The sequence below is a fragment of the Chaetodon auriga genome, chromosome 8 (assembly GCF_051107435.1).
Source record: "Chaetodon auriga isolate fChaAug3 chromosome 8, fChaAug3.hap1, whole genome shotgun sequence".
NCBI lineage: Eukaryota > Metazoa > Chordata > Actinopteri > Chaetodontiformes > Chaetodontidae > Chaetodon > Chaetodon auriga.
In genome coordinates this window covers 21,092,168-21,118,815 of record NC_135081.1, presented here as the reverse complement: position 1 = coordinate 21,118,815, position 26,648 = coordinate 21,092,168, and the positions used below count along the sequence as shown (strand labels likewise).

The 26,648-nt window shown below is 42.8% G+C and overlaps 1 protein-coding gene across 2 annotated transcripts; it reads left to right on the top strand.

Moving 5' to 3' along the window:
- The first annotated feature begins 484 nt into the window (after nt 1-484).
- Nucleotides 485-26,646, top strand: rgl2 (ral guanine nucleotide dissociation stimulator-like 2). 2 transcript variants are annotated; one of them, XM_076737376.1, is made up of 20 exons: nt 485-737; nt 2,804-2,970; nt 11,975-12,022; nt 12,410-12,493; nt 12,591-12,757; nt 14,051-14,107; nt 14,864-15,060; nt 15,690-15,799; nt 15,986-16,201; nt 17,219-17,322; nt 18,620-18,704; nt 21,048-21,107; nt 22,090-22,176; nt 22,288-22,320; nt 22,777-22,898; nt 23,353-23,439; nt 23,593-23,686; nt 23,836-24,060; nt 24,284-24,398; nt 24,655-26,646. In XM_076737376.1, exons 2-20 carry the CDS (start codon nt 2,812-2,814, stop codon nt 24,834-24,836), a joined length of 2,232 nt encoding a protein of 743 aa, XP_076593491.1. In that variant the 5' UTR covers nt 485-737; nt 2,804-2,811; the 3' UTR covers nt 24,837-26,646. The 2 variants fall into 2 exon arrangements, with proteins under 2 accessions (XP_076593491.1, XP_076593492.1); XM_076737377.1 differs by lacking the exons at nt 485-737; nt 2,804-2,970 and adding an exon at nt 9,320-9,526.
- The last annotated feature ends 2 nt before the right edge of the window (nt 26,647-26,648 follow it).

The following is a 26,648-nucleotide window of genomic DNA, read 5'->3' as shown; positions in this document are numbered from 1 at the left end:
CATCAGGGCTCGAGTTCAGGGTTAGAATTGGGATCAGGCTGTAAATTACATTTAAAATTTAAGATCAGGGTTTGTTTAATGGCTGAAATTAAGTTGAAAAGTTGAGGATAATATCGGAAACATGAACACATTCTTTAACATGAAGTTACAAAGTTAACCCATGGTCTTTCGGATTCAGGGTTACGGTCAGGATTAGGTTACATGAGGTGCGTGTGTACGCGCAGGTGCGGAAATGCGTCCGTGCGCGAGACGTGGCTCTTCCTCGGTCCCTGAAGTGACATTTCCCCCGTGGAGCGGTGCGCCGAAGCCGGTGTGGTGCACAGTGTCCTCATCCTGCGCGCCACCCAGAGAGACCGAGCTGTTGCCAAAGCGCTGAGTGCACAACATACAGGAACTGCGACGCCAGAGAGAGAGAGGGGGGAGAGAGAGAGCGAGAGAGAGAGAGAGAGAGAGAGAGAGAGAGGAGGAGAGGGAGGGAGTTTGCAGCTTGGCCGAAGTGCGCTATCAGCCGCTGAAGTCTGGACAGACGAGCGGTGTGTGGACACTGATAGAGGGGAGAGAGAGGAGGGTGGAGGAGGCGGAGGACGGATCTCCCTCGTCGTTGTCGCCGGTGACGGTGGTACAGATGGGCGCGACTCTCCTCAGCTGAGCCAGCGGTCACCCTGCCCGAATGCTGCCTGGATCCAGCTGAGCACGGTTGGATATCCCACATCCCCGCGAATGACACTCGGCTATCAGTAAGTGGATTTACAGCCGCCCTCGTTTCTCTTCCACTGTTTGCTTAATTTTATCTCCTCTTGTTAAATATCCAGGCCCTTCATATCACTGAGTGACTCATAGTAGGAAGCAAAGCGTCCGTCACTTTGCTGTGTTGTAACAGGAGTGTCAGCACGCACAAACTTTTACAGCGTCAGGCTTAATTCTCATCATCCAGCTCACATTGTGACAGCGGCTCACACACAACTGCAGCACCACCCTATGGCTGCATTTATCGTGCAGAAAAGGAACATTAGGTAAAAGGGTGTGACTTAACTGTAACCTAGTTACAGCTGTACGTGTGTGTACACTTAAGTCATATGTGGTCAGAGCCAGTGAATAGCAGCCATTCAGATGTCTGCAGAGCCGTTGGTCAGAGCATAAACTGCTCTGTTTAGGACTTGTTTCCCTGCAGGCCTGCGCGTCTCTTTTCCTCTCTCATGCAGGCTACAAACGGGTTTATTAAGCGAGGTTATAATGAGCAAAACTGCAAACAATGATCAGGGATTATGTAAGAGAATGTTGCACAAATACTACAGAGCTGCAGGAGTCCAAGACAAAAGCACGATGGAAAGTTGGAGCGCCAGCACATTTTTATGTCACACTTGAGGCCGTTTAGCCCCTGCCCTTCCTTTCAGAGCTGTGAGTCAACAAGGGGTCTTCAGGGGGTTTGATTCTGTGGATTTTCAGCTGCAGCAGCCACCTGATAGTCATTCTGTACGTTTTGCTCACAAAGTCCAAAAGAAACTGCATAGCACACATCGTTTATCAATATGTAATGCACCACCTGCCCAGCTGTTACGCTCAAACACTGGTTTCATTCTGGTAGTTCAGGCGTGCAAAAGTTCACATTTCCATAGTGCTCATACACTATCAGCCCCTGCATCTGCCTCCCTCCTACACCTCTCTTCCTGAAACAGTGTTTACTAGATGTCTATCTTCATGGCAATCCAAATACCAAAGGGGGGTAGAGGGAGGGCTTGCTATGCAAATCCTGACCTGCTGTGGGGCACAATTAATGTGTTAAACAAATCACGCACGAAATGGCCTCCAAGCTGCACTGGAGTGTGTTCCTTTCATTTAAAATGCCTCCAATTTGTACTCAAAGGTTGCTAAACTGTTTTTAAAGGCCAAACTGGGGCTGGTTTACCGTCCACTGTTGATCCTCAGCAGGCCCGGAGTTCTCATAGTTACTTTTGTGACAACAAACAAGGACTCAGACACTGAAATTAAAGCAGCAGTGCATTGATTGTTATACAGTTTGTTCTAATTCGACTGAAATGTGATCATTAAGAGTTCATCCTGCCCATGTTTTATCTTACTACTTCAAAGTTTACTATAAGTTCAAGGAAATTCAAAATGCTTTACATAAGGTATTCAAGGATAGTTTATTAGCTTTTTAAAACAGTACAGAACAGAATGAGGACTCTGGATTTTGTCCTGCATCAGTTACACTGCAAGCTCATGAGAAAGGGATCTTTTAATGGCCGGAATGAACCAGAGGAATAATTACAGCAAGCAAAACCAGTTTTAATATTTATACAGGCTCCTGATTATTGTTTTAAGACATGTGTGAGAAGCTGTGAACCCATCCTTTAAGACCAGATTTAAAAGAAACACAGACAGGCCATTTAAAAAGACATAAAAAGCATTTAAGAAGAGTTAAATAAAATAGAGGATAAAATGAGACATAATTGAGTAAAAAAAGAAGAAAGAAAATAAGAAAAATGAAGGTATGAATGAATTGGACCATGTTAATAAAAGGAAGTGACGACCAGACAAGATTTAAACCTCAGTTTTAAAGAACTGAAAGTTGAAGCAGACCTCCAGATTTCCGAGATTGTGTTTCAGATTATGAAAAGAAACGGAACTTCTTCACGTTTGATGTCTCTGAGGACAGAAGCACACCTGTCCCAGTCCGTCTGAGAGGTCTGGATGGTTTGTAACATACAGGGACAGCAGATCAGAAATGTGTTTTTGGTGAGTTAAAACACCAAACCAAGACCATGACGCACTTCTTTTTTTATGTTCTTCCTGTCTGTGGCAGCTGGCGCCATGCTGCCCCGTAACATGCGAACAGGTGGTTATGACCTGCCGGGGGTGGAGTCGAGCGAGGTGCCTCTCATTGGCTACCGGCCCCTTCCACCTGATAGCGGCACGCCGAGCAACCAATCAGGGAGGGGGAGAGGCAGGGATGAAGTGGAAACTTCACAGGTGAGTGTTTTTCTTTGGCCTCATTGAAACACATCTGTCATCTTGTCACTGGAGTGCGATGCAGAGAGTGACATGAAGCTTTCTTTGTGCTGTTATTTCAGTCTCCTGCTACCTTTTTTATTAGTTTTTTTCTTCTGAGAGGGGATTAGGAGAGCTTTTTATTTGTCGTGGCTCCTCTGGCCGACACAGCTAACAGCATTTAGACCATTCTTCTGTGAAACTGTACGTACAGGCTGCATTCAACCACCAGCTTCTGGGATCAACAGCAGATGCAGACGTCTAGTTTTCAGAAAACCACGAGGGAATAAAGTCATCGAGAGTCAGACAGAAAGAGAGACAAATGAAGATGGTGTATGTGTGTTTTTCGCCAAATGCTGTTAGTTTCCACGAGCTGAATAAATTCAAGAAGCTACATAGATGGAAATGAAACTCATTTTTAAAGGGAATATTGATACGCAGACTCAAACCAGGGCAATAACATTGTAGCTCCACCACAAAACCGTTCATCTAGTGAAGTGTTTCTAATGGCAATCGAAGCTGAAGTCGTGATGGCTAACCTCCACAAGCTCATGTAGCTCAGTGCAATTCCTCATTCGCATTCGTTTCTTCTTTCTTTCTGAAGAAATAAAGTGCGCTCTTGGGATTTACTGTTCATATTCTAAGACAAATCAGCATCCACTACAGCACTTGCTGTTAGAAACTGAAACCATCATGATTTAAACAATATTTCCTTCAGCTGGCACGAAAATTTACCATCAGTCATTGGGACTTGGTGCATATCCATAAACTTCCCAGAAGCTCTCTTCTAAAGTTACTTTTCTAAAGGTTTCGTTGGAGTCTCAGCTCAGCTTCTCCACTGTTCCATCGATCCAGGCTGAAATATGTCCAATCTATTGGATGCATATGTCATTAATTTTCTTTTCCTGATACCCAGAAGATAAATCTTAGCAACTTTGGTGATCCCCTGACCTTTCCTCTTGCGCCACCATGAGGTTGCAATGTTCAGTGTTTCGTGATACATCTCAACAGCTATCAGAACTATAATTTATATCTCCTTTAGGACAGCTGGTGAAAACACTGATGATACTTTAATGTTTCCTGTAGCGCCAACAGCATGTCAAAATTCAAACTGCTCCAATACTTTGTTTTAAGACCCGCAAAACTAATGAGGACCCCATCATTTACTTTGTCTTTGTTGCTAATTAGCAAATGTCAGCATTCTGACATGCTAAACTAAGAGGCTGAACATGCTAAACACTATACATGCTTTGCATCAACATTGTCATTGTTAGCATGTTAGCATGCTGATGTTAGCGTTTAGCTCAAAGCACCACTGAGCCTCACAGGGCAGCTGGCATGGCTGCAGACTCTTGATCAACGTACTTTTTAGACATTTTTCTGCACTCCTGTATTTCTTTTATCGGGAAAACTTCTCAACTTTTATCCAGCTCATCATTGAAATGCACTGACTCCAGGCTGACGTATATGTAGTACAGACTAAAGTTGAAGTAAAATTGGGGAAGTTAAAAGGTACAGGTAAAATTCCCACGAAATTTCACCTCTGTTAATGTTTAAAGACTTGATAGTGAGGTTTGTTGAGGCTTATCTGAACGCTTTCAGATGACTGCCGTCTGAACTTCACACACAGTCAGGGTGTTGAGATTTCTTACACATGTTAAAAACCTTCAGACCACAACAGCAGATATATTGCCAACAATCATTTGCCCTGAGTCATGGTGATGTACTGACCAACCCTCTTGCCTTCAGCACACATGACCTGCAAATGGCTCTCTGGTTTTACTTCACACTGGGCATCAAGAAACTCCTTGAAGCTAAAAAAAGAAGTTGCGCTGACTCTCTTTCCGAATGAGCAGACTTCCTCTATGCTCCTGTCACATGGCGGCTGTTGGACCTTGCAGTAAATAATGCATGTGGCGGTTTGGCTGGTCGATGTGGTGTACACCTGCTCTCCCTATAAACAGTATCCAGTATCACAGGATGTCTCCAAGGACAGTCCGTCGAGTGGAATCCAATACAGCCACTTGCTCATTTTTTAATGAGGGAAACTTGAATGTGTGAGTCAGAACGCATGAAGTGGCAACCTCGAGTGAACAATGAAGCTTGTGGGTGAAAGAAACAAATTGTGTTTTCAAGTTCAGTTTCATTGAGATAAAAAAATCACGCCTGAGACATTCTGGCATGGGAGCAGATAACAGATATTGATGAAGTGTTTTGCATTTTTGAGCCTATTTTCTTGCTGGGTTTTGCATTTTTCTGCTGTCAGGGGACTACTGGCCAAATGCAGATAATGGTTTCAAAGGACAGAAGGGCCTGTTGTGTCATTTAAATGCGGAGATAGCGGTGCAAATCAGACAGTCTCTCCTGCAAAATCATTCATTGCATATTAAATTGGTATTGGTTGTACATATGAAACAAGACAGTAATAAGTGTGCCACCAATGAAAAATAGAGCTGAAGAGAGGACTTCAAACCCTGGCTCCTGTTTTGTCCATCCGACAAGCAGCTCTGATGGCGTATACTGGCGTGTTAAGCCGGGCTTTATCGCCCAGCATCAGTGACACTAATGTTCTTGTGGCTGAATGGGAGCAATACCTGCAGCCAGGGGCCAGTTGCATAAAAATAGACAGAGTCTTTGACTTATATATAAAATTAAGTCAGAGTATTGACACTTAAATTTACCTGTTGCATAAATCTGCCATATGAGTGACTGATGTAAGACTGACTTAGATAGCCTGTTGCACAATGCATCATGGCTGAAATAAGAGATTTCACCGAAAAGAAAAAATGGCGGATGCAACAGCGACAGTTAACGGTGGAAGATCAACACATTTGAGTTGATTTTCCAGCTGTCAGTCATCACATCACCCATCTGACAGATCACTATACCCCTGACAGTTTGCATGAACTATCACAGTCCCACCTGGAAAAAAACCTTCATGGTTTTTTAAGAGTTCCATTTCTCTTCCTCTGAACTGGGAGCTGTGTGGTGATGACACCAGGCTGCTTCCCGTCTGGGTGATGGACTCTGTCAGGTGGGGTAGGACTAAAGGGGTCCACCAACAATCAATTCCTGTTCCTCCACGGTTTAGTTTACCAGGCACCAAGCTCCCAAAAAAGCACGTGGACTTGGACGTAGTGCAGCAGAATCCACCCTTCTCATTGGTTCTAACACACTGTTGCCACAAAGCTCTCACCTCAGGCTTAACCAGGAGGAGAGGTGGCTAACTTTCCTATCTCAAACTAAAGTCAGTCTTAATATTTATGCTACAGATTTAATTAGGCTAGTTAATCTGAGAATTAAAGACCAGCCTAAGGACAAGTCTAGTCTTAAACTGGGCTCATGCAGCTGGTCCCAGGTTCCAAAATCTCGTGGAAAGCCTGCTGATGGTTATAACAGCAAATTAATGCCCATGATGGTGAACTAATATGTTGAACATGTTCAAGTGTCCACCTACTTGAAAAGTTTACAAGCTGAAAAGTCAACTATTGCCTTCAAACTAACTTGCTGAACATCACAGACTGATGATATCTACAGAAACAGAGTAATCGTATCCACAGGGGGATTTTTTTTTCCTTTAAGGGGAATAGAGGAGCTTTGACTCTGATGCCACAGAGTTTTACTTGAAAGAGAGTAGATAACGGGCACCAAGGGATACACAGATGAAAGCGTGAGAAGAGGAGCGGAGAGAAAGATAGGAAGGAAGGGGTCGGGGTCGTGGACCACTCAAAAAACAATGCTTATCTTTAAATAAAGCTTCAGAAGATGTATTTATGACCCCCTGTTTGGTGGAGGGACTTGTGTAGGGTCGTAAATAAGGGCAGCAGCAGAGTGTGTATTTGTTCAAAGCCAAAGCTTTTGCACTGTGGAAGTCCAACTGCATGGATTTGTTTAAGGAAAAAGGTTGGAGCTGGTTGTTTTTTGAGCTCGGGGGGGTGAAAATAGAGAGTCGGCTTCCTGCCTGTTGCCGTCCAATAGCTGACGTAGTTTTTCAGGACGAGGGGTTGACGCAGCCTGGGTTTGTGATGGAAGGAGAAGGGAAGAAAAATAGCTTCGCAACACGACAGCATGTCCTGCTTCCTGTGTTTGTCTCCACTTATTATGTACTTCCTGTATGCAGCTGGGGGTGGGGGGACTGTAAGAAAAGGAGTGCTTCGGGCCCTGCATGATCCCATCTTTCAAAAGCACATAAACAAAGTGCTCTATGGCAACAATGATGGTACATAAGGGAAGAATATGTGGTTTTGGTAAAACTTTGACATGCAATAACAGCTGCAGAGTCTTTCTTATGAACCACAACCAAATCATGCCACCCACCACAGTGCCCTGTAATCATGATGTTTATTCACCAGCCTTTGAGGCAGCTGAACTCCAAATTACACACACCTACCACGCTTTGAAAAGTGTCTCCACAGAAAAGGCCGGTTTCTCTGACCCAGATTCAGCCTGGTTTGAGAAAGCAAACCCAACTGATGCTCCACAGAATATACTTTTATCTCCAGTATCTCAGCGTACCAGCTCTGGTATCTTACATGCCATAGGGCTAACCCTAACCCTAAAGGCCCGCAGGGTCACTGTGCTAAACGCCAAAACAAGTGACCAGAAAAGGAGCTTCCAATCACTTTCACTCTTCTGTGCTTTGGGGGGAAATCATACTATCTTATATATAAGCAAGTTAAGACAGTGTTTGATGGCTAACTATGAGTTCCACTTGTGTTTGACTTCTGTGTCAGAGCCCAACATGCCTACTTTGTTTTAACAGAATTGTAATTTTGTGTTTTTCTTCTATCAGCAAGTCCTGAATATTTCATGAAGCCTCAGCTAAGTGAAAATGTAAATAATGGATTGTATCAATGACTTTCAGTATGTACTCAAAATAAATAAATCTTTTACAAGTTGTGTCTAGCAGGGCCTAATGATAGGTGATGTCAGGCTTTCAGTCAGAGTAAATACAGTTTACTTTGTGTGTAGTCTGGCTTTTTTGATGACTAATGCTCATTAGCAGACTTGACGCCACAAACTGTGTCAGTCCTGTTTGAATAACATTTTGCCTTTAACTTTAATGCTTTTCTGTTCGCACTTAAAGTAAGTAAGTAAGCATCTTTTCATCTGGAGGACTTGGCTAAAGGGTAAAATTCTATTCTCTGTTAAAGTTACACCAATCAATATTTTCGTATTAGCACAGGATTAAATTTGATTAAATGACACCACGGAATGTGAGAGGTGTCGCTTGTACTAACAAATTAAGAGAAAATGCAGTTAATCTCAGTGCCACCGAGAATTTTAGCATCTTTTAGCTCATTGTTTTGGTTTTACAACTCACAGCTACAGCTACAGCTATGTCAACCCAAAAATAAAGCAAAAAGGAGGATCAATATTGGACTTACAGTAGTCAGGCAGACAGAAGCATAATGAATGCTAAAGCATCTTCTGCATATTTAAATAGGCAACTGTTTGCTAACACGTCACAACTTCATGAGGTAAATGTGTTTCCAGCCTGTTGCACTGCAAAAAGAAATCAATGAATAGTGTAAAGCACTTACAAGTCAATGAATACTGCTTTAATCATTGTCTGGGTTGTGTCTGAGCCGACAAACACTAATAAACTAACTGCCCTCCACACATACACGTATCTGTGTAAAGTCTCCCCCTAGTTAACATGGCTTCACTCTGCGATGTCATTAGCTCCTTAAATAAACACAGCTTGCTTCCTGGTTTAGTGGCTGTCTGAACATTTATCACCTCTCATTACAAGACTACAAGCCTCTTACTGCTCAGACAGCGTGTCAGGCCTCTAAATGAAAATACAGTATGAGGGCTGCCCAACTTTTACCTGGTGTTAGATGTTCTAATGGTTGTTTTGCTCAGTTTTGTATTAAACAGGATACTTGGTTAAACTGGTTTATCTGCATAGGAAGGTCATCTGCAAAGACAAAGAGAGCAGGAGAGGAGAGACTGAAAGAGAGGGGGTATTGTTCTGGAAATAGCTTCGGGGCTTTGTCTCTCAGTGTGTGTGTGTGTGTGTGCGTGTGCGTGCAGGAAAGTGCCCATGCATGTGTCTATTGATGAGGGTCTGCATTTGTGTGAGCAGAGTGTCTGTATGCGAGCGTTTCAAGCTTTTACTGTATGTGTGTCTGTGTCTGACTGTAAAATGTGACTCACTGGAAATGAGTGTTGTGCTATCAACCCCAGCATATCCCTCTATGTTTGTAGTGTGTGTGTGTTTGTCTGTGTGTGTCTAATGGGTGTGCCCAGGTGATGCAGGCTCGCAGGGGCCGGACTTAGCTCCTGCTTCAGGTGTGTCTTTGTGATATAGAGCCACAAGACGCAGAGAGGCGAACAGTAAACACATAAACACACAGATCCAGGTCAACCGCCAGTGAAACAAGAGACGGTCAAGCGTAGAGAGAGAGAGAGAGAAAAGAGGGAACGACAGATGAGAGAAAGTGGAGAAAACAAAAATGCTATTCGTACTTTTATCCTGAAGATTTCCAGGAAGCTTGGGAGTTGCTACCTGTCTGGACTTGCTGAGCCGAAGGTAACTTGTGTGACCATTTTTTTCCTTTTTGTGTGTGTGTTTGTGTGCTTGGGCTGCTTTCATGGGAAAGATAGAATCGCAGGCGGATTTGCGTAGAAGTGAGCAGAGATAGCAGGTGGAATAACAGGTTTGATACACGTACTGTATAATTCAGTGCAGTAGGACCATTTTTGAATGCGAGGAGCGCCTGCTTTCAGTGTTGACCTTCGACCAAGTCAAGTCAAGGTAATTTGAAAGGGGCTAATAGAGGCTAACGTGTGCTGATTACATCTAATTACGCCATGGGTTGGACAGGAGGAATGGCAGAACTCGGGCACTTATGCTGTCTGTATTACTGTATTTCTTGCCGAATGTGCGCTCTTTGAATTTGCATTTGAGAAAGATCACAAGTCAGTACATGCAAAATTAATGAAAATGCAAGACGGTCATTAGCTTTACTTTTTCAGAGGCTAATTAAGCGCCAAAATGGTTGAAGCGGATTTGGTGTTTTTGGTGTATTTGTTGTGTTGCCAAGGTGCTGCCCAGGCCTTTTGAAGACCAAAACTGTTGACTCACAAACAGTCTAAAATGGTCTGGAGATTTTGCCAGACAACCAGGGTGACCTCACACAGTGTTTTAGTCACGCAGTTGTTTTTTTTTAATCATGGAAAGTCACAGTTGCGAAACCATCAGTGTGTAGTGTTATTGATCAGTGTGTCACTAAAATGCATCTGCGATCCGGATGTAAACAAAATGACGGCCTCACCCACCAACAACAAATCACAACAGAAGGCCGTGACCTACTGTCATTCTCAGATTAGCTGACAGCTCCTTTACTGCGAGAACTAAGACTAATAGACAGCAACTACATGTGAAATATTAATGTTCATGATGCTTTTAAAGATCAGCTTGCATCAGTGAAACATGTTGAGAAATGCTGATTTTCCATTTTTATCTCAAACTCTGCAGTATGAATGTGGACATACTTCAAACTTATGTCAAACATGGTGGTGGAGACGGACTCAGACCCTTTGCTTAAGTGAAAGTAACAATACTGAAATGTAACAATAATAATAAAACTCATAAAGCTCCAACAATACTGTTTTTTGTAAGGGGTTACATGCCAATAAAGTGGGGTTTATTCTTTAACCAAATGTATTTTACAAGGCTGTTGTATGTTTATTTTAATGTAAAATCTCGATCTGAAAAGTAAATAGTTGCTGTCAGATAAATGTAGTGTGGCAAAAAGTATGAAATTTGCCCCTGAAATGTAGTGAAGTTGAAGTATAAAGGCGTATAGAAAATGGAAATACTCATGCATTAAACGATAGCACTTGAATTACTTAAATGTATGTTTAAAGGCACATTAAGATGTGTGTTTTATAGTATTAGCACACATGACTGGGGCTGTGGGATCCTGCTATCAGCCCTGTGTGTCAATATGTAGAGGCTGATAAAACTGGGCACTAGAGACATTCTTACAAATTGATTATACTTGGCCGTAGGCAGTTTGATGATTTTAAGGCATCAAGAAGGCTCCATTTTAAACAACATCCAAGCATGTATGAGTGTATGTTATTAATTAGCATCATTTTCTGTTTGCATGCGTCATCTGGGGTGTTTATGTGTGTGGCTGGCACACATGGTGCTGGATTATTAATCTGAAATTGTGTCATTATGTTTCATTGCAGTGCACCATTTAAACTCTGATTAAAAAAGATCAACCCTGTTTGTCATGCTTGTAGATCAATATTTGGTTAGATATAACATATGAAATAGGAAAATATGAGTAAATCCTGTGCAGGTCGTTAGAGTGCTGCTAGAGTGCCGAAAATGTGGAGGCTGCATGATATTTATTAGACTATGAAGTTAAAATTGAGGATCTTTGTTGCATCTTGTGTATACAGAGCCCTCAAAGTCCTGAAAGATGATGAGCTTAATGATAATAACAGTGATGCACATGTTTCCATCTGCCAATTGAATTAGAGAGAGATACAAAAATACAAAATGTTTTTAAGTTTTGTCAGATTTTCATGGCGTAGCTTTACTGTCATTATACAACACAGGACTGCATAATGAAGCACTAAAGGAAGAAATGAATAAGGAAAAACTATATGCATATATGAATACACACAATATCAGTGTAATATCACAATACAAGTGCAAAATACTTGGTAGCAGTGAGAATGAAGGCAGTACAAAGGTAATGTCATGGTAATGTGCATAAGAAGACGAATGTAAGTGCTGCATTCGTGATTCATCACATGAAACCAGCTATAAAAAGGAAAGTCGTTCTGTGGTCAAAGTGGACATGCAGTCTGTGATTTTGGGTCAGGATCAGTTTGAAACCACCGCCTCAGACTGTTCCACTTAATGATTATAGAGCACGATCATAATGCCTTTTCTAATAAGACAAATAAGTTCAGGACTTCTGCATTAATGCCTGCTTTGTTTGGGTCTCTTCTTCAGGCAGAGCCCTCACCAATGAAGACTACCTGGTACTGTCCTCTGGATCTGGTAAGGCCAGCTGTGTTGCACATGCAAGGGAAAATGTGCCTGTGAGTCAGTACTAGTAGAAAATAGGGTAACTGTGTCAGGGACTTTACCCGAGGCTAAAACAGGATCGTTACAGCTCCATGTAGGATGTGAGAAATGAGTTCAGAGCAGCTGGATTTTGTGCCTTTTTTTAAACACATACACGGATGCTGGCCGTCTCTTGTAGAGCAGATTATATCTCAGTCATTTTAATGACAGCATCTAATTATGTAAGTTTGCTTAATGCAGTAAAAGGATGGCACATTGAATCAGCAAAAAGTTCTCTCTCTCTCTCAGATTAAAGAAGGATTTTCATGCTTTCTTTGCAAAACATGAACGCTGTCTTAATCTGGTTTGTCTGCTCTGCAGTCCACTGTGGTGGAGGAAGAGGAGGATGGAGTGATCTACACAGTGGCGGTCAAACAGCAGCATGGTGGCCCCAGCAATCCAGTGGTAAGTCGCTCATGACTGATTGGACGCGCCGCTTGAGACCAGCGGCTCCTATTTGTGCATTAACTCTCTGCTGCTTTTCCTCTCTGCCTTCCTCCAGTCGTCAGTTTCTCGCTCGCAGTGTGTGAAAGCAGGGACGGAAGAGAAGCTGGTGCTCCACCTCCTCCACTCGTTTTCAATGGGAGACTCCTCCTTCATCACCATCTTCCTCTCCACCTATCGATCCTTCACCTCCACGAAGAGAGTGCTGGACATCCTCACCGACAGGTGGGAGAGGTTTTTGTTTGTAAGACAACCTGGTTTTCAGGCAGTGTTTTTTTTTTTGTTGTTTTTTTAAGATGGGGAAAAAAACAACAACAGGTTAAACGACTGGTATGATAGCAGCTCCAGGTGCAATGATGTAGAGCAACCACAGCAGCTGTCAGTATCCTGTTTGGCTGGGTTTGTGCTGTGTGAAGTGATGAAATCTCAGGCTGATCCTGTCCTGTGGGAGTCCGGGTGGAGGAAGACGAGAAGTGAATGGAGAAATTTGGAGAGTCTGGAGGAACAGATTTATAACTAAACTGAGTGTCTAAAGTCACACCAGCAGCTCTGGGATACTTCTAACATGCTGATGTTTAGCAGGTTAATATTTGCAATATTCACCGTTTTAGTTTAGCCTGTTAGCATGCTAACAAATAAGGACTGAACACAAAGCACTGCAGAGGCTGCTGGGAATGTCATTGGCTTTGCAGGTATCTAAATATCATAAACCAAAGATTGGACAAAGTAAAATTTTGACATCATGGTGGCACCTGAGTCAAGACAGATCACCAAATCCACCTTAGGGGAACATGAATGTTGAACATTGTTGAGACATTTCGCTCAAAACCACAAATGTCAACCTCATGGTGGCGCTAGAGGACAAGTCAGAGGATCACCAAAGTCAGCAGGATTCATCCTCTTGGAACCATGAATGTCTGGACAAAGTCATCCTGTAGATGTTGAGATATTTCAGTCCAGAGCAAAGCAGTGGACCGACTGACAGACGCCACCATGTTTACAGCCACACTGCTGGCGCGCTAAATACTAAAGTGCAGTTAAATGGTTAGAATTGGCAAAACTGATTGATCAGTTTACTGTGAGCCCAATTTCCCTTTTTACAAGATAAGCAGGTGTTAGTGTTAGTGTTTGTCCTCAAGCTTCAAGCCACACAATGCAGAAAGCACCCGTTTGCCTATTTAAAAATAACTGCAGCAGAATTCAACCAAAAAAAAACCTTGCTTTTGAAGGCTCTTGGCTCTGTTATCAAGTCTTTATTAAATAATAGAGGCATTTATATGAAACGCCTGTTTGGAAAGATTTTCCAAAGCAGCAACACAAAGGAGGGTCAGTTTAGCGTCCTGGCTGTGTTTACCTGTTAGCATCAGGACGACGCCTTCTCTAAAAAGCAATCCATAAATAAATCCATCACAAGGCATAAGTATTATTTATGACACAGCAGATGCTCATCTTTGAAGCCGAATGATACTGATATTTCTGTTTTTCTGCTTCACTACCTTTTTCCTTTTCTGTTAACAGATTGGAGAACCCGCCCGGGGACAGCGAGAGGAGCCAGACGAGACAATCTTTCAACAAGTGAGTTTTTGAAAATGCTCTCCGACATCTCTGTGGAACTTGTAGTGTGACAGGTGATGTGTTTGTGTGTGTACTTAAATATATGTGTGGAGCTGTGGACCAGAACTACATCAACAAAAATGACCATTGTTTAATTAGTTTTTCCTTATATACAGATGTCAGCTATCGTTTGAACTCTTCTTGAAAGGGTCCTTGGCGCTGCTGGCCCAGGCTTACTGTTAGGCTGTTATGAATAGCTTTTTTATAACCCAGCTTACTTTCAGCTCCTGTTACAAGAACAATCCTGATCCTTCGCTTCCACTCATTTATAGACTCATCTCTAAGCTGCTTTTCTTGTCTAAACCCCTTGAGAACGTGATTTCTTGGCAACTTTTTAGATGTGTCGGAAAACATCAATATATTCAATCAATTCCAATCTGCAATAGCTTGTTTATCCGCTTCTGGCAACCTACAACAGCTCAGGGTTTAAACCTGAAACCGATGCGAGTCCCACCATCACAACTCCTTTCACTGTCTCCGTGCGAAATCTGATCATTGATTTGAAAATTATTCTTTAAACCTATGAGGCATAAGTTGGTTCCTGGTGACCTGACACAGCACTTCTGTCTGGAGGTCAATGCTTAAAAAACAAAAGATTATCAGGTTGTTGGGACCCGTAAAGTTTGGACTGACATTCCTTAAAGCCGTGGAAATGCTGAATCACTACGAAATTTAGGGCGAACGGGTAGAATAATTTCTTCCTTCTCATGTTTGCAGAGCGGTGTGTACAGTGTTCAGCACGTGGCTCTCCGAGTATCCTGAGGACTTTAAGAGTTTGGGGGAGCCCTCTCGCCTGCTGCGCCTGGCTCCCCTCCTCCCCCAGGACACCTCATCTGCAGCCGACCTCCGCGCTCGCCTCCTCAGGATAGCCGAGGAGCTCAGCGAGAAAGCCCTGCTCCCTGATGCCCATAAAGGTCTGCATTTTGACTGGGATTTAAAAGACGCAGTTAAGGCTTCAATAGACGAGGTTTTGACGCAGACATACGCTTGTATTTCAGGTCAGATAGGTAAGAGTTAGCCAGTCCATGAAGGTTGTTTTGCACAGGGTGTGACAAAGGATGACAGTGGGTTGAGCTTCCCACACAGAGTCAAATACAGACTGCAATGACTGAGGGCTGTGCAGGTGAAAATGGTGAACATTACACCTGCTAAACCTGTTAGTATGTTAGCATTAGCATATAGCTCAAAGCACCGCTGCGTCAGTACAGCTTCAGATCTGTTAGCATTGACTCTTAATCTTGTTCCCTCTCATCCTCTAATCGTGAGGTCATGAGTGAAGTCCTCATTATCACAAGATAACATTATTTTCTCATTACAAGGAGATATTTCATTTCCTGGGGTTTTCCTGAGATAACTGGATAACTTGGTTAAGTCACCATTCTCTGGGACAAAACAGTTTCATTATTAGACTGAACACAGCAAAGGATCAGAGAGAAACTGGTCCTTGCAACTAAAGGATTGTAAAGATATACAACACCTATAAACAAAGGTGTGTTTTATATTCCAGATGCACAGTTTTATTGAACTGCTTCATCCTTTGCAGATCAAAGCAGTTTCACCAGCTCTCCGCCTGACGCCTCCATGTTTGAAGCCACCAGCATCCTGGGATTCCCTGCAGCCCTCATTGCAGAGCAGCTCACCAAGATAGAGACAGTAAGTCCTTTTTGTAAGACTGAGCCTGTTTTTGATGGAGGCATGAAGCAAATTCTGACCAAGGAAATGGAAAATTAAAGCCTTTTGGTTGATAGAATATGTTTGCATGCTTGCATTGCACGGTTTGATTAGTGATTTTTACAAGGCCGCCTGTTATTTAAAGATCTATTTGCCGTCACCTATCAGGAGCTGTTTGTCCGTCTGGTCCCGTATCACTGCCTCGGGTCACTGTGGTCCCAGAGGGATAAGAAAGGGAGGGAAGACGTTTGTTGGTCCGTCCGGGCCACCATACGTCAGTTCAACAAGTTGGCCAATGCAGTTTTAGCATCCTGCCTTTGGCCGACGAAGCTACGCACCCAGCAGAGAGCCCGGCTGCTGGAGAAATGGATCAGCGTGGCAGAGGTCAGTATGCAAACAATCAAAGGTCACAGCCATAAAGATGCAGGACTTGATGCCATTTTAAGAAGCTTTTCACAAGGGTTCATCATGAAATGACACTGTTGGCTGTATGTCAGCTGGAGTTTGAAGTCTTCCAAACCCTTCAACTGTGCATTTTCCTACAATAAACCCCCATTAATCTCCTAACCATAATAATCCTATTCTGAGCTGCGATCTTGTACAGACCATCACAAATTCACAGTCAGCCTGGTTTGTGCTGTGACTGTACTCATAATTTCACTTTAATCAATAGCTGAGAGCTGAACACAGTAATGAGCCTTGATTTGTGGTTCTTTTCTGGACAGAGCAGCAGCAAATATCAAAATAATGCTCTCTCTAATTGAGTGCGTTTGGTGGTTAACCACTTCTGAAGAGACTGTTAAAATCAGCATGTTTTTATGCTGGAAGTGGACTTACAGTTCCAGCACACCTTCAAGAAATGCAATAGGAAACTCTGCATGAACAGTACACACCAGGAATGTGCTGAGTCGAAAAATGTGATGCGACCTCAAGGCAAACAGTAAAGGATTGAATGTCGGTGTTATACAAGAGAAATGTAAATGAATTATGTAGAAGTGGTTATTATGCACAACAATCGGATTCTTTTAAAATACTGAGGAGCTCAAAGCAACAACGGGATCAAACGCGCACGCATAAACATATCCCGTCCTTGGTTGTTATGGTCACATGAGGACTTTTATTCCTTTCAAAGCTTCTTTATCCGTGAATAAAACACAGCTTCTCTCCAGTATTCCCGTACGAAGCTGCTTTTGGCAAAGTCAGGTATCGCTGGTTTGCTGCCAAACTGCCGTCCTAAGCTCGTCCCAGGTTTCTTCTGGGACAAACCTCTTTAGCCGTATGCATTATTGAGCACCTCAGGCCGACACTGTAACTTAATACGAGCCAGATCCACCCCCACAGGTGTTCTCAGTTACAGTATGTCTGTGTGTGTGCATGCAAATGTGTGTGTGCTTTCAACAGGAGTGCCGAGCCAGGAAGAACTTCTCCTCCCTGTACGCCATCGTGTCGGCCCTGCAGAGTAACCCCATCCACCGGCTGAGGAAGACGTGGCAGGACACTGACAGGTCCGCAGCTGAACAACTCTCAGTTTAAACAAGGAATTAAGATTTAAAAACGTGTGAGGACTTCACTGTCTTTGACACAGAGATCAGAACAGTGAAATTCTTAGTTTCCTGTCCTTTCTGATCGTCTTGTATAAAACGACAATAAATGACATAAAGTAATTAGACAAGTTTGGATGCAAGTAAAAAAAAAAAAAAAAAGAACAGTTAAAAAGTTAACTGGAAAATAGCAGCAAATATTTTGTACAGTACAATGGGATGTGCAGTACTGTCGGTATTGTAGTATTAAGTGACTGAGCCTTTTATTGACCTCTGCTGGTGACCATGGAATTGCAGCCGAGCCACTTTTATGACTCCAGCACAGATTTCAAAATAAAAGATCTCTCTCATGGTGTAATAACTTGTTTGAGGTAATAACATGACTGTGCTCGTTAGCGAAGTGTCACGCCTACTTTAAATGGCATTTTTAATGTTGTTAGTTTCACTTGTGCTTTTCCAAGGTGGTCCAAAGAGGACAGAGGATAACAGGAGCAGAGATTTCACTAACATGCAGTGAGGAGGCGAATGCTACATGCTAAACCTCAAATTTTGGTGTATTACTGCGAACAAACAGGCGGAAATCTGCATTATTTGCACTTTTGGACTGTTGATTAGACAAAACGAGACATTTGAAGGCATCATTTTAGACTGAACAGCAAATCAGTTAATCATATTACCTAAAAGAAAATGTCAAAAAAAAATACAGTAAAATCACTTTCAGATGGATCAGAACATATATATCTGATCATGTGTTCAAAAACGTTAAAAACAGCTCCTCTTCATAAAGTATCATATTAACGGTAAGTTAAAGACAGTTAATACAGATAAAGGACGAGGAGCACAGTTTCTTCATAGCCTCAAACAGCCTTACAGGAAAACAGTGTTACCTTCAGGGCAATTTATTTATTAAATGCCAAGGCAACCTTGTAAATAAATCTAAAGTCAGCCTCATAAAGAAGCAGAAGTGAAATGTCTTTCCTTAATCTAAAACTAGAAAATGCCAGTTCAGCAGTATCGAGCCATCCTCAGTCACGGCATCGTCTGACTCAGCGTTATTCTCTTAATGATATTAAACATTTGGTGTTTGGTGTTAAACAACACTCAGTTTTTTTTTCCATCACTCTCTCACTACTAACACACAATTCCAGTTGATGCTTTTGACTTTGCATTATCTTCAAATTCAGCTTGTACAAAATATCCTGATTACAATTGACTACGAAATCTAAATGTTCATTAACTGAGTGTTTTGGTCACTTGACAGGGAGGCGGTGAGGAGATACGAGGAGCTGTCAGAAATATTCTCAGACAAAGACAACTACTCACAAAGCAGAGGACTCCTGAAGGAGGTACGTTTCTGTGAAGACTAAATACAGAGTGACAAAGGAAAATGTCATCTACAGCACATTTTCAAAATTGAAAACAGGAAATCAGGCTGAATGAGGCAGTTCGGTGGGTGGGTCGCGCCACAGCATTAAACCAGTTTCATTTAAAGTGAAAGCTTTGAGTCTGAATAATGAGTATTGTCATTTGATCCCTTGTGTGTGTGTGTGTGTGTTAATGAGAGAACTAAGTGGATGCTTCGAGGCTGCAGGAGTGGCTTCTTGTGCCTGAAAGCCGCCGGTTTGAACTCGCAGGGTTGAAGTGTTGGAGTGCAGTTTTCGTTCCTTTCGAGTCACTTTTCAACAACTCTTCTCTGATGTCTTGAACTTGTTTCAGGCCTATTTTTGCTCACATCTGTGTTGTTCTTGGTTGCTGTTGGATGCTTTTACCGCTTATCTTTTTTACCGCCTTGCTAAAAAAATCTTCAAAGGCACTTTTTTGTCTAACTTTCTCTCAGCCACTACAAACACTGAGTTTATGCCTGTGTGTATGATAAGTAACTGTGCACTGTGGAAGCATTAACTTCTGAAGCTTTAGAGCTACATTCAGAAAGACAATGAAAGACTTGGTTTGGTATTTAATTACCAGTGTTTGACTCCATATCGCCACAGTTTTGGACATGATTTTAGAAATTACTGTGTAATATCTAAGGTAATCCATGTGGGAAAACAGAAAGTCAAATACTCTCTAATATCTTAAACGAACATCAGGAGATTTAAGCTTGATGTTGTTAAACAGACTTACAGTCTACAGCCACACGAGCAGTTCTGTGAGGCCGAGTGATTATAGGCATTGAGCTAAATGCTAATGCCAGCATGCTAACATGCTCACAATGACAGTGCCACTATGTTAGCCATCTTTGCTTAGTGTTTAATCATGCTAATGCTTGCTAATTAGCACAAAATATTATAGAGATGCCAAAGAAATAAATTAGACTTGACTTTTGATTTGCCTTGTCAGATCAGCGTGGTAGTATGCTAACACTTGCTAATTAGCACTAAACACAAAGCACAGCTGATGTGACGTAATTAGTTTTGTAGGTATTTGGCCAGTTTGAACAATTCATCCTCTGGGAACCATTAACGCCCGTGCAAAAAATTTCTTCTGAATCCACCTAATTGCTGTCAAGATATTTCAGGGTGGTCTGACCAACATTGCTATCCCTGAAGCCGTGCAGCTAGCATGGCTAAAAACAACAGCGCTTGCCTATGGTGAAGTCTGTTAAGCCTCTAACTGCAGCTTTGAAAAACCATGTGACTCTTCTGCACTTTGACTGATATCTCACATCCCGGTGACGAGCATCACATGCTTGAGCAGCAATATGAGAGATTTATTAATGTGTCTGTCAAGTGCCACTACCGGACCACATTTGCTAAATTGCACAGACTGAAGTCGAGCCTTATCCTCAGCTGCAAACAACATTCAGTGGTAGAGATTTATGGCTGCTTTTAAGACCAGAAACCAGCCTAATCTGGTTGAGTAGAACTGCCCTTATTCTGTCAACACTTTCACGTCGATGTGAGACACCCATCTGAAGATGTGCATTATATTTAGTTTGCACAGTGTCAGAGTTGGGGAAGTTGGCAGGATTAGCTGTGTTTTGATTCGCTGTTATGGTGCAGTGCAGGCATCAATACCTTTGCATTAGCTGCGATTTTACCCATGATACCCCCAAAGGAATTCATCCAAACATTTGCTTTCATTTTGAGCTTCACTCTGAGCTTTGATTCCAGAAAAACACCATCGCCTTCTGTTGCCCTTTGATTTTTTTCAGCAGTTACTTGCTTCCCTTCATCTCTCAGCTTGTCTAAAAATGACTACGACTAGCAGACAGAGTGTAAGATGAATGATTCAGACTAATAAAAGACTTACTAAAAGTTTGGGGAATGAAATTATTCACAACATTTTTTGGCTAACGTCAAGCTGTCATGATAGATCTCTAGACGGTTCAGTGTCACCTTACAACTCCAATTCCAAAAAAGTTGGGGAGCTGTGACGTAAATAAAAACAGGAAGCAATCGTTAACAAATGAACTGTGTTTACCGACAAGTGTTCCTGAGTCCATGCAGTAATCTCCTTTATCCTATCATGTGTTCACAAAATGGTGAACCTCGTTCCATCCTCGCCTGTGAGCAACTTTCATACCCAGTCATGATACTATCACCCGTTACCAATGAACCTGTTTACCTGTGGACTGTTGCTAACAGATCAGCAGCACCAGAACAGCTAAAATATGGACACAACAGAAAACAGTTGTTTCCAAAGTCAATGAACTTGAATCTGAGAATTTCCTTGCTTTCCTCTTGCAGGAGGGCACATCAAAGTTCGCCAACCTTGACAACAGGCTCAACAACAAACACCTTAATAAGGTAAGTTGAGTGAAAATGAAGGCTGGCAGCTTTCAGGGAGGCAGGCTTGTTTGTGGAGTCACTGAGTTGAACATATAGGTTTGGGAAAACTCCCTCCCTCCTCGAATGAAGCCAAAGACTGTTGTACAGTACAGTCACATGCACAGTTTAAATTTTGTAAATTCTTCTCACTGGGGTGTTAAATCATCTGGGGTCACCAAGACATTTCAGATTTCAGCTCCAGTCACAGAGGAGCAACTTGAAAGGGCCTCAACATTTGTTACTCAGGCAAAACCTCAGATCTTCAATCACATTAAAAAAGAACAATTTTCACGAACTTTATAGCTCACGTCTGGTGTGCATACCAATCATTTTAGCCTGAGGGGTTGTACACCCCCACAGGCCTTTATGGGAGACCTTGGTAGATTCAGGAATGATGTAAGACTCTGCAAAAGTGTCATTAGATTTGTAAAAGTTAGGGGACAAAATGTGGTAGAATATCTTCAGAAAAAGGATCTGTGGTTGAACTTGGATTCAGGTGCATTTTACGGGCTTATGAATCTTATCTCATTGCATATACAGTGTATGTTCTGTGTCATAAAAAGACAATAAAGGTCTCGGTCACACGCGTGAGTCAAAGCTGAAAGCACTCATGTATAACTGATAAAAAGCTCAGTGGTTTTGCTGAGGGTTTGATAATGGATTTCAAACTAAAAGCACTTGAAAACACCACATTCAAACATGACTCTGATGTCACTTTTGCTAAGCGGGGGGTGTTTTGGCGGTTTGATGGAGGGTTGTAAGGGGGCTCGACCGGCACGCGGCGGCGAAGTGGAACAGAGCGGCTGTCGTGTGTGCCGGTGTGATGTGCTGAATCCTGAGCCATCGTTTGAAAAATAGCTGCAGGCGGCTGCTCTGAAATCCCTCGCTGTGTGGGCGCTTTACGGTGTGAATAGAAACCTCTGGGGGACGGATGAAACACTTTTTTTTGCTTCTTACACAGTCCAACGCCCAGGGCACTGTGCCCTACCTGGGTATCTTCCTCACAGACCTCACCATGCTGGACACAGCGGTCAAAGACAGGTTGGATGTAAGTCTCTCTCATCTCTATCAAGGCCAACGCTGGTCACAACCCCTGGAAGTTGCTCAGTGTTTTACAATTACCAAACCGACATAACACATCCTGTCCTTCCCTTTGCAGAACGGCTACATCAACTTTGACAAAAGGAGAAGGGTGAGTGTCGTAATGTGCGTCAGTGTGTGAGATAAGAGGTCAAAAGATGAACAATCTACTTTAACGCTTATAATAAGAGACAGTGCATGTGGCTGATGCTCTGATACCGTGCACTCAGCTTCTGTTTCTGCAGCCCTGACATAACAAGCGAGCAGTCAGGTGTGCTTGAGTTAGAGCTGCAGCACTCTGACAAAAATCCCGTTAGAGAGAAGAACTGAACAAAGTAAGAGCTACACAAAGAGGAGAGATACGGGGGATAATTTTTGGGGGGATAAGAGCATATTAGAGCGAGCAGAGGTAACTTAATATCTGAGGCAGGAAATGATTAAGTGGAGGGTGCTGTGAGGTGCAAGATGAGGGAGGAAAAAAAGAGCTGGCACAGTAATACTAGATCAGCCAACATGTGTGCTTTTTTTTATTCTGAAACTTTGTGGTGATATGTCTCTTTGTTAACAGGAATTCGAGGTTTTAGCTCAAATCCGGCTCCTGCAGTCTTCCTGCAAAAACTGTGTTTTTACCACTGACGAGGCCTTCGTGCAGTGGTATCAGAGTGTGCCGACACTAAGAGAGGAGGAAAGGTAAATATCTATACGTTTGGTTCAGGTGTTTAAACAAATGTCTTAATGGTCCAGTGTGGAAAATTTGGATGGATCTTTTGGCAGAATATGGCAGAAATGGGGCACACCTGTCACCTGTTCTTGGCTCTTACCTCTTTATATCCACAGTTGGAGCGGGTCCTTCTCCACTGAGTCTCCCATGTTGCACCGCCATGTTTCCACAGTAGCCCAGAAGGGACAAACCAAACACTGACTCCAGAGAGCGCCTTTTGTATGTTTAGCAGCCCCCAAAGGGGAGCTTGAGGCAAGGGGTCTTCACTTGGTTGCAATCTGCAACATCCCCACTAGATGCCACTAAATCCTGCACACTGGGCCTTTAAATACATTATATACAGCAACTAATAATTCATTGCTCTTATCACGAAAAAAGTATTTGTCAAATTTAAATTGATATTCGTTGGATGATCTATTTCAGCTACAGACTGTCCAATGAAATTGAAGCGCCTGGTGACCCGAGCCCCCGTGGCCTTACTCCAACAGTCATCATCACACAGTGCCCAGAGTAAGACAGACAGTGAAATTCAATTTGGTTCTTGAGTATATGAAGGAATAAGTCAGCATGTCTCAGCTTTGATTTTGACCATCCTTTTTTCTCCCATAAGTCCCCTGATCTTACAGAATTGTACAACTAAAATGATTATTCGTGTGTTGACAGCCTGAGTACCTCCCGGACCAGCCTGGCTGGTGACAGCGACAGCCTCTTTGACTTCCCCTCCCCTGTCAATAATCTGCTGTCAAAACTCACAAAGGTAATATATTATTACATGTATTTTTAGGCAAACTTTGCATTTATTTAGCAGGATTCACAAACACTGCGTCGTTCTGTACTTGAATATTATGCTAGAAAAACAGTCACATCCTTGGAAATCATTATCACCGTTTTTTTTTCCTATGGCAGCATATGAGATCTCCATCTGTGTCCTGCCTGGATGTTGACACGTCTCCTCCAAGCAACGACTCCACCCCCGCCACGTTGACTCCATCCACTCCCACAAAATCACACCGCCGATCAGCCTCCTGCGGCAACAACCCCCCCAATAACATCCAAGGTTCGGGGCCCGACATGCGAATCATCAGGATACGGATGGACCTGCAGGATGGAAACCTGTATCGAAGCATACTGGTACTGATTCAAACCACTTGAATCCAATTTACAGCAGCAGTGACAGAGTAGAAAACGCTCTGTCCCAAATTATCTGCGACATGCTGCAGCCTCTCCTCTCATCTGCAAGGATCCCATAATGATAGTCATCAGGATGGGATCCTCAGGATAGTGGGAACGCAGGATGTCATCAGTGCAAATCAAGCTGTCCTACTGTCATTGTTATTCTCTCCTCTGCCCTCAGGTTACGAGCAATGACAAGACCCCCACTGTGATCAGCTCTGCCTTAGAAAAGCACAATCAGGACCCCAAACAGGCATCCAGATATGAGCTGATCCAACTTCTGCCTGAAGGAAAAGGTAAAGACGGGTTCCAGTGCAGCAAAATGGAGGCAAAACTGAGATCATCTTGAGGTTTTTACTAATGCTTTTCAGCTGTATGGATAACTTCACGTTTTTACTGCAGCACAGGCTTCTTTTGATGCTCATTATTTCGTGTTTTGACCCTGAACAGTCATTATTTGGGCAATAAATTTGGTCCGTTTTTTTGTTTGTCAGCAGAAGATCTGAAAACGTTTCTTACGGATTTTGTCTCTCTTCTTCTCTTCTCACGCAGAACTGGTCATCCCTCCAACAGGAAACGTCTTCTATGCCATGACGTCATCCAGCGTTGACTTCCTGTTGAGAAGGAAAGGCGGACACACTCCTCTGGGCTCACAGCCGATCAGCACCGAGACGAGCGCCACTTTCCCCCGAATCAAGGCCAAGGGGAGGAGACTGGTCAGGACTCTGTTTTGACACCAGGTCTTCCTCAACCCGACGGCGTCCACAGTGATGGGTTTTTGTCATAGTCCTGGCACGCGAGCTCTCGCAGACAGTAAATAAGACCTGCAAAACAAAAATCTGCATATGCCTTTCTCCCATGCTCCTACAAAGCTTGCAAAGCACCGAGACTCCCTTGAGTTTTAATCAACGACTCCATAGCAGGTTTTGTCAAACATTTCAGACCTCCAGCTGCCTTGCTGCTTTCACCAGAGCCATCTGCTGCTGAAGAACAGTGTCACTTTTCCTCTTTTCCAAACAGTATGCATTACTAATTCACACCTAAAGGAGGAGCAGTGGAAGCCTTTAACTGCCTGTTTTTTGGTGCTGGCTCTAGAGTCCCAGTCAGGTAGCACTTGATGCATTTTTTTTCATTCCAGCTCAATGAATAGGATCCGTTTTAATTGCCTACATTCACCAGGAAATCCCTTGCTGTTGTGTGCCTCAGTCGTGAGTGACGTTTCCAAACGTAAAAAGAAGATTCAATCGGTCAGAATCTCAAAGATGCAAGGATGAAGGATTTGGGACATTGTTTTTTGGGAAGAAGTATAATGAAATCTCAACATACAGAGTCCATCGGGTCTGGTTCTGGTGAACAGCACACACACGTGAGGAAGACCAAAATAAACAGTGCAAGTGCATCACTGTAGCAAAACACTGGAGACATATACATGTTTTGTATATATTTATATATTTTGTATGTCTGTATGATGTCAACATTGTGTTTACAATGGCAAGGAGCTCTAGGTCCATGTGTCTGAACTGTCCAGTAATTCATCAAGGAAAAATGCATCAAATACCTGCAGGAGTTCCAGTGTAAACAGGCCAGCATGTGTCTGCACATCACGAGAGGCATTATTCTAGTTCTGACTTACAGCTGCATTAATCACTATTTTTATATTAACAATGGATTAAATTACCATTCATATTGTGAAAGGGGCTGTTTCTAGCAACTAACCTGAAAAGAAAGCTGCAGCACTGCAGCTCGGTGGATCTTTTTGGCCAGTTCTTATTTAATTTGCTTTGGTTTCAGGGTCCTGGAAATTGACTGCATGGTTCATTCTCACAGCTGTTATCAACCCGTTTCCAACTGCAGCTGTTGTCAGATAAACCCACAGTATGCTACCTGCCCAACCAGCAGACACAGTTAGCCACTAGCTGGTGGAAAAAAAAAAAACACCATGGAGCACTTTCAAAGCTTGTGGCTTTGCTTCAGTTTATCTCTGTAGTCCCAAAACCACGAGGAAGACAGTAAGCAGAACCAAAACAATGCAGCACCATTATTAGGTTTAAGGTTTTGCAGGTCTGAACTTTTCAACAGAGCATAAGCTAAACTTCTTTTATGCAGATTTCTACTCACATCTTCACTGCTGTTTACTTCCAGTCCAAGGCCTCGGCTCCAATTTCATGTTATGAATTAACATGTTGACTTCAGTGTAGGTTTACACCTCCTCCTTGAAAAATGTCTGGACCTTGACGAACTCTTGTGACCTCTGGTTGTACGCGCTCAGCGCCGGTGAGGCCTCCTGATTGGCTGAGGCAGAAGCACAGCGGGACCAGGGAGAGGATTCTTCAGACGACGTGTGCTAGCTTGATGCTACGTTACTGATTGTTTTAGTGCCTTTCTCCACAGGATGCCCATCTTTCCCATGTTTGCATTAGAATGTATCCAGTGCACACAGAGGCAGTGCAGTTACCTCCAGTGCTGTGTAGCCTCACATCAAAGCTATTTATGCACTACATACAGGATGTCCTATTTTTGTGGTAATAAATCTACTTTTATATGAA